At 40.3% G+C, this 7,833-nt stretch overlaps 2 protein-coding genes across 2 annotated transcripts; both read left to right on the forward strand.

Moving 5' to 3' along the window:
- The first annotated feature begins 4,492 nt into the window (after positions 1-4,492).
- LOC126404036 (uncharacterized) lies at positions 4,493-5,692 on the forward strand. Its single transcript, XM_050066997.1, has 5 exons — positions 4,493-4,596; positions 4,675-5,020; positions 5,103-5,222; positions 5,318-5,476; positions 5,566-5,692. The coding sequence occupies exons 2-5, from the start codon at positions 4,688-4,690 to the stop codon at positions 5,629-5,631; spliced, it is 678 nt and encodes a 225-aa protein (XP_049922954.1). The 5' UTR covers positions 4,493-4,596; positions 4,675-4,687; the 3' UTR covers positions 5,632-5,692.
- On the forward strand, positions 5,645-6,841 carry LOC126404647 (zinc finger protein 862-like). Its single transcript, XM_050068027.1, has 4 exons — positions 5,645-5,663; positions 5,850-6,003; positions 6,143-6,281; positions 6,369-6,841. Exons 1-4 carry the CDS (start codon positions 5,645-5,647, stop codon positions 6,660-6,662), a joined length of 606 nt encoding a protein of 201 aa, XP_049923984.1. The 3' UTR covers positions 6,663-6,841.
- The last annotated feature ends 992 nt before the right edge of the window (positions 6,842-7,833 follow it).

Raw genomic sequence — 7,833 nt, forward strand, 5'->3', positions numbered from 1 at the left:
GTTATGGTGTTGGCACAGTGCCAAATATTAAATTAGACGGCCACCAGAGTGTCATCTAGTGGCGGATCGGTAAGTCCTTCGTCAGATATCCTCAGGAGGGCATTGACAATAATTATACCAAGTTTCATGTTAATCCGCCCAACCGATGTTGAGATATAAAATATTTAAATTTAAAGAGCGCCACCTTGTGGTCATCACCCGAAACTTTGCACAGAGCCTCAGGGGCTCATGGGGAAGTGGTAACCTGAGTTTCATGTCATTCGGATACACCAATGTGGAGATATGCAGCACTTCCTGTTTAGAACGAAATCTGCAGGAAGTTGTTATTTAATAACTTCAGTATTCTTTGGAATATCAAAATTCTTTTAATAACTTGTTGTCGGGGTCCACAGATGCTGTGTGCAAAGTTTCATGCCAATCGGTGAAATTGCCTGGGAGGAGTTAGAAAAAGTAGGTTTGCGACATTTTGAGAATTTGCGGGGAAAAAAACGGTAGGCGGAAATGGGCGTGGCCTATACCACAAGATTCAGCCTAATTCACTGAATGTGTGGATATAAGGTTTTTGAATGTGCGACAAAGTATATGGGAGTTATGAGCCAAAACGCACTTTCCTTAATAATAGTGCCACCTAGTGGTGGAAATTCAGGACGACAACAGATTATAAAATTTTTCGCCAGGTGTGACTTATATTCCAAGTTTGGTGAGTTTTGGGGTATGTTCAGGCAGTGAAAAATGCGATCATATGGGCGGAAGAAAAAAAAAAAAAAAATAATCAGGAGAAAAACAATAGGGACCTCGCAGGTCTGTGACCTGCTCGGGCCCTAACAAGCCCGAAAAAGGCACTAAGAACGGCGGCATCAAGCATCATCATACAGTAAAAGGCAGCTGTAGACAGCAGATACTGTAAGAATCACGCATCATTCATAAATCAGTGCAAACTAGTTCACTGACATTACTGCTTTAACCACATGAAATGTTATTCTATGCGCCGATTCTGGTTGAAGAGTGTTTAATTTCAATAAATGATTCATATTTTAAGCAGGAATCTGTTGTTGCAGCATGTCTGCTGCAAGTATTTAGTTTGAACACAGCTGCCTGATAAAAAAGCTGACTGTATCAGTAGCCTGTGTGACACTGACAAAACAAAGGGGATTTTAGGAGTTACATGAGTCAACTGCATGTGATGTTATTTTTCATTTGTCTTTAAAGGAGAACAAAAACTAATTTGGGACCACTACAAGAGTATTAATATTAATAATTATTGCACAGTTATTAATAACACACTGCCGACTCTAAACATTCATAAACTATAGACTCCAGATCACGTATCAGCACTGATGAACCCCACAAATAAAATGACATTGTTTTTAAGACATTCTTTGTTCGTTAAAGTAGTTACATCATCACATCGTGTCTGCTACTCGCCACAAAGCAACTCAACGGAACATCATCTGAAGTTTGTATTTGGTCATAAAAATGTCACTGCTTTTATCAGTGTCTGAGCCCCATTTTAACATCACATTTCACTGGCCCAGCACAACCCCGTGTGCACTGCAATACACAGAAAGCTAGCATAGTGTCAGCTAACTAAGCTAAATAACACAGTAACTTTATCACAGCTAAAAACAAAAACATATGATTGGTTGACATGTCATCACATCACTGGAGCGCTGAAAAAAGTAAAGGCAAGCTCCACTTTGATTTGTAGCTGACCCACGTCAGCAGAGACAAGTGACGGGTCAATTTGTAGGTTCACCAGGTTTGATTGAAAATGAATTGCAGCCTGTTGCTGTGACATCCTATCGCAGTGTCAACACAGCATTAGGATGTCTGTCCCATGTTGTACCTAATTTTGCTGTGTCATTTTGTGGACGGATTATTCCAAGCACATCACCATTAAAAAGAAAGACACGCACACACATATACAATATGATAAAAAAAATAGCTGTAAGCAGCGATTACAGGGTTCAAGCCAGGAGAAAGCTGCAAAGGATCAAGACCTCGGAAAGGTCAGCTTTTATGATGACTGGAAAAGCTCATACATTCACAACCAAATCTGTGCTAGGCTATGCCCTTCTTCAGCTACGCTATCATGCCTTATTGATCAATTGCAAAAAAGTTCTCGGGACATGTCTCAACAGCTTAATCAAAAATATTCATCTAGTTTAGACAGACCCTCATTAATTCGTGACCAAATTTTGCACCAGGCCAATGCACTTGTTTGGAACTGGTGGCGTTTCCTATTGAGCTATTTCAAAATAATTCTACCTGTGTTCAGTATTGTAATGAAAGTTATCCTGCAAGTTTTGTAATGATTGGACAAACAGTTTCTGATTTAAAGTCTAATTTGTCTTAAATCTTTGCAGTTGTAGTGCCCCCTAGTGGTCGATTTAACAGAAATTTTTTAGGGTGTATGCCAGGTACATCTATGGACATATCCTGAGAGTTTTGGGATGACCTGCTCAATAGTTAAGGAGTCAGGTCTGAGCTACGCCCCTTTAAGTTCTTGGTCAATATCTTGAAAACACAATGAGATATCAGTCAGCTTCTGATAACTTTTGATAAGCTTGGTAGAGTAATGATCCTCAGAAAAAGTGTTTTTGTTGAGCACATTGAGCTGGACTTGTGTATGGAATTTCAAGTCAATCAGATTTAAAGTGTGAGGGGTGTGAAAAGGCCAAAAGGATTTTTTGGGCCGTATTAAAGTGCCAATTGGTCATATTCCCTGGTACCAAAACTTGAAAACTAGCATATCTGTACAACCTAAGCTATAAAGTTATGTAAGTCAGTAAACCATAATATTTGATAAAAGTATTGAAATTGTGTCATTACGAAAAAAAAACCCCAGACAATTGTCCATCAGATTTTACAAAATAAAAACATATAGATCCAAAAGATTTTTGAATGTAGAAACATAAACAAAATATTTCTTAGCATAAGTAATTGGAACTATGTACATTATTTAGTTTTTATAATAAGCTGCAGGGCTCCAGACTGTGCCTAATTGGTCGCATTTTGCGACCTTTTTAGGAGGCCGTGCGACATAGTTTTTTAAGAGCACCAGCGCGACTTACAAATCCACCCCTCTCCCCCTTTTTCTTTCTTTTTTTTTATAATTGCATTTCATGGGGGAGCGGGAGCGAGTGTGTCTGTGTGTGTGTGTGTGTGTGTGTGTGTGTGTGTGTGTGCCTGTCAGGTGTGTCTGGATGCGCACTGCGAGGCGGGGGGCGGGGGGGGGCGCCAGTAACCTTAGCAACGTGCAGCAGTTTTAGTCGTATGCACTGTGCATGGTTAGACAGAGAGGAGTCACAGAGCCGGTGTCGAGTAGAAACTGCTGTGTCGTTTGACCATAAAGTGACGCTATGAAACGAACTATAGATTCGTTTTTCACCAGAAAAAATAATCCAGAAACTCCTGTCTGTCCTGTGCCAGTTTCCCAAACTTCCGACGACGATAGTTCAGAGGACGAGTCAGCAGGTGATGTTGCAGCACCGAAAAAGCCAAAGCCCTATCATTTCCGACAAGAATGGCTCACTGAATTTACGTGGTTGAGATATTGTAAAGAAAAGAAAGTGATGTCCTACATGTACTGCTCTCACTGCGGGGAAAACTAAATTCGCCGGCTCCACCACAAACTTCAAGCATGAAACGCTGGTTAAGCACAACAACAGCATCAGACATAAAGTATGCAGGGACAGATGCAGTGATGGAGCAAAAGCGCCGCTGCACACATCATTTAAGAGGCAGGCAAGTAAAAATAGGTTTGCAGAAGAGGCTGAAATGACAATGAAATTCAATACAGCTTATCATATCACCAAGGAGGAGTTGCCATTCACAAAATTCAGGGGTCAGATTGAACTGTTAAAAAAAAACAGAGTTCAAATAAATCCCACTTACTGCAACGACACAGCATGTGCGCAGTTCATTGGTGTTATTGCTGATGCAATGAAAAAGAATTCCAGCGAAAAGGTACAGAATGCCCCTTATCTGTCCTTCATGATTGACGGCGACACTGATAATTCAACTAAAGAATGCGAGATAATCTACGGACGGATCCTGGATCAAGGAAGGCCAGTGAATATTTTGATTGGCCATGTTGAAGTCCAGCATGCACATGCTCAAGGTATGTTACAGTATCACGCTATGAAACAATACGTTTTTAACGGAAAAGAGGCACATGTATTATTCATTAATCCATACAATTAAAAACAATTAAAATTTGCTTATTAAATAAAAAAAAATAAAAAGCAAACTATTAACTATTACTGTGGTTAGACTAAATATAGCCTACAAATAAATAATAGACTTCCAATCACAGCTAAAAAAAATCGTACAAGTAACAAAGTAGATAGAAATTCCAGATAGCAGTTAATTGTAAATTACAGAGATAATGTATTTTTTTATTTTAGGAATCTATGATGCCACCAAAAAGGCCTTTAGTCATTTGGGGACAGAGACCAGCTGAATGGAGAAGACAGTTGCCATGGGGGGAGCAGATGGGGCAGCAGTGAACCTTTGGCATAAGGGGGGTGTAATAGCTCTCCTCCAAGCAGAGGCGGGTAACTTTATTGTGCCCTTTGACTGCTTGCCACATAGGTAAGTTATGTAGACAATTAAGTTATTATGTTATTACGTACAATAAACAATGTACTGATTAATGTATTGTTTCTTAAGACTGGATCTGGCAATGCTGTCAGTGCAGAGAAAAACCCCCATGGTGGATCAAGTCTACAGTCTGCTGAACATGGTATGGAAGACATACCATTTTAGCAGCAAATCCATGAGAGAGCTGAGGGCTTTGGGAGTGGAGCTGGGTGTCAGAGTCAACGTCCCAAGTGGTGTCAGTGGGACACGCTGGCTCCCACATGTGTCCCGTGCCCTGCAAACACTATTGAAACCTGGAGGTGGAGGAAGGGACCACCAACTGCAGAACCCAGGACAGTTCACAGCAGTCTATTATCATATGGATCATTTGAGTGCATCATCAGCCAATGCAGATGTTGCAGGAAGAGCAAGGAAGGTCTGTATTAATTTTTAAAAATGTCATATTTGTTCTCTTGGATCCATAACATTACTGATTATATGTTGGTTATGTCCTTCAGATCAAGAAGATGGTGGAAGATGGAACCTTTGTAGCTTTCTGCCACTTCCTTGCAGACCTGTTTGATGCAATCAGCAAATTCAGTCTTCTGCTTCAGAGGAATGATGTGATCTTGCCTCAGGTAACGCTGAAGCTACACTATATTGTTTTGTTGTGTATGATTAATTTTGATCTATCATATTTATTTTTTCCCCCTTCACAATATTCACATTACAGGCTGTCAACGGCCTTGAAAATCTCCTTGCAACTGTTGAAGCCATGGAAGTCAGAGCCAAGCCAGGTGGTAAGCTAGCAGAACTAAAGGCAGACCTTCAGGGCCAGAAAAGAAGACAGGAGATGGATGATGGTGAGACTCACCCTGTCTACAAATATCAGGTAACTCAAAATTGTATAGTTGTAGTTTTTGAGTCTAATTTTCATTTTATATCATTGTCTCAAGCCATCCCTCTAATGTTTTAACTTAGGGGGTCACCATTAAAGGAGAAGCTGCTGGGCTAGCAGAGGACTCCACAGCAAGCACACATACGTAAGCTGCAGCAAGCAATGAGGGCAACAGTTGAGTGTTCTGTGCAGCACTTGAGACAGAGAGATTGGCAGTCTACTAGGCAAGTGAAAGGAATAAATTGGAACAAATTACAACAAATATTATTGAACATGTATAACTAAATATAAAATATATTAACATTTTGTCATTCTTTCATATTTTGGTTTCTTTGTCCTTCTCCCTTTTCCTCCTCTCTCTTAACAGATGAAGACCTCACACCATCAGCAACAGCCAAGGCAGTGAGATCATTCAAGATCTTCAGTCATGACTCCTGGCCAGAGCAGAGAGACCAGCTAATCGACTACGGTGGTGAAGAGTTGGATTTCCTGCTGGACCACTTCTCTATTGTGCTAACAAGGTCCATGAGTCTTTAAATAATTATTTAGGGGCAGAGCATAGAAATGACAACATTCACAACAATGTTCTTACAAACCTAACTTGATTCTACAGGAATAATTTAAATTCATCTTCATCATCTTATTTTTCACTCCTTTCAGAAATGGCTGTGACATTAATCTGGCTAGAGAGGAGTACCAGTCCATGAAGATGTTCATCGCGAGTAACTACGTGGACAAATCCTCCCACAGCCTCTGGGAGATGATGTTAACCAAGGAGCCATACATCTCTGATTACAAGGTACAAATAAAGTCCTCATGAATGTTTTATTGTAAAATGATTCCTTGATGAAATCAAATCAATTTTTTTTGTATCTATTCTTTATAGAACATTCTCCATCTTGTGAACATCATGCTTGTCCTTCCTGTGTCATCGGCTGTGTGTGAAAGGGGATTCTCAGCACAGAGGAGGATAAAATCTGATGTCAGAGGGTCCTTGCATGTGGACACAGTGGAGGACCTGATCAGAATAAGTCTTGAGGGACCAAGCTTGGAGGAGTTTGATGCCAAGGAGGCTGTGCAGATGTGGTTTAGTCAGAGTAAAAGAGCTAGAAGGCCCAACTACAAGGGTTGGCCTACAGAGGTGCCTAGCCATAGTGGCCCTCAAGAGGTTGAGTTCTAAAGGGAGGAAAATGAGATCCATATAAGAGAGTTCTTTGTTTACTTGTTTTGTTGTGGTCATGCTGTATGGACAGTAAGTTACAAGTTACTGACCACATACTTGATGCTTACATTTGTTAATTTATTATTTGGTGCCTCTGTTGAAGGAAGGCCTTTAATTTACCGTAATGAAGTTTTCTTAAGCACTAGCCTACTGCACTTTATTACTGTTTAATTTGAAATAAAGCAGTACATTGCTATTACTGTAAATTGTCTGTGTTTATTGCTAAATTATCAGTAATACAGTTAATATAGACAAAATTATGAATATGTTGTGTCGATATAGATAGTGCTCCTAAATTTTGTGCTGGTGCTCCTAAAATTTTCAGTAAGGAGCACTGGTGCTCCTAGTAGAAAAAGTTAGTCTGGAGCCCTGAGCTATTTTTTATGAGGAGGGTGAAATGGTGTTGTGATGGATTTATCATTCATTCCTCTGGCACCAAAGGCACATTTATAATAATAATGATAAACTTTACTGATATAGCACCTTTCGTATAAGAAATGCAGCACAAAGTGCTTTACAGTAAGGGCATTATAAGCACTGAGTGCTTCACATGAAAACAGACATAACTGACATAAAATAGACAAGGCAATTCAATATAAAAGGACATTTAAAAACAAGGGTTTACTGATTTAATAATTTTAATTTAAAACTGGTGGCGATTTGAGATCCTATTTATCCAAATCTCATGTAGTATTTCTTCTTGTGTCACCTTTTACGCCTCCAAAATTATTAACAATCAGATCATATAATTCCCAACAGGCACAGACTCACCAACAGGCAGTGGCGGTTCTAGCCTAAATAGCGATCTATTTGAACAGAATCATGCAAACAATCTTCCGCAGCCATCTGCAGGAGGGCCATTTTTAAAGGGTTAAAGTGATGGTGTAGCAGTGTTGACATTTTTGCTATAGAGACAGAGCGCAGGGGCGGCACGGTGGTGTGGTGGTTAGCACTCTTGCCTCACAGCAAGAGGGTTGCCGGTTCGATCCCAGGTGTGGGAGCGGAGTTTGCATGTTCTCCCCGTGTCAGCGTGGGTTCTCTCTGGGCACTCCAGCTTCCTCCCACAGTCCAAAGACATGCAGATTGGGGACTAGGTTAATTGATAACTCTAAATTGTCCGTGGGTGTGA

The sequence above is a fragment of the Epinephelus moara genome, chromosome 17 (genome assembly GCF_006386435.1).
Source record: "Epinephelus moara isolate mb chromosome 17, YSFRI_EMoa_1.0, whole genome shotgun sequence".
Taxonomy (NCBI): Eukaryota; Metazoa; Chordata; class Actinopteri; order Perciformes; family Serranidae; genus Epinephelus; species Epinephelus moara.

Coding starts and splice junctions, on each gene's coding strand:
- LOC126404036 (XM_050066997.1), top strand. CDS start 4,688: ATGCTGTCAGTGCAGAGAAAAACCCCCATGGTGGATCAAGTCTACAGT. Junction 5,021..5,102: donor TTGCAGGAAGAGCAAGGAAG/GTCTGTATTAAT, acceptor TATGTCCTTCAG/ATCAAGAAGATGGTGGAAGA. Junction 5,477..5,565: donor ACCCTGTCTACAAATATCAG/GTAACTCAAAAT, acceptor GTTTTAACTTAG/GGGGTCACCATTAAAGGAGA.
- LOC126404647 (XM_050068027.1), top strand. Junction 6,004..6,142: donor TTCTCTATTGTGCTAACAAG/GTCCATGAGTCT, acceptor CACTCCTTTCAG/AAATGGCTGTGACATTAATC. Junction 6,282..6,368: donor CATACATCTCTGATTACAAG/GTACAAATAAAG, acceptor TATTCTTTATAG/AACATTCTCCATCTTGTGAA.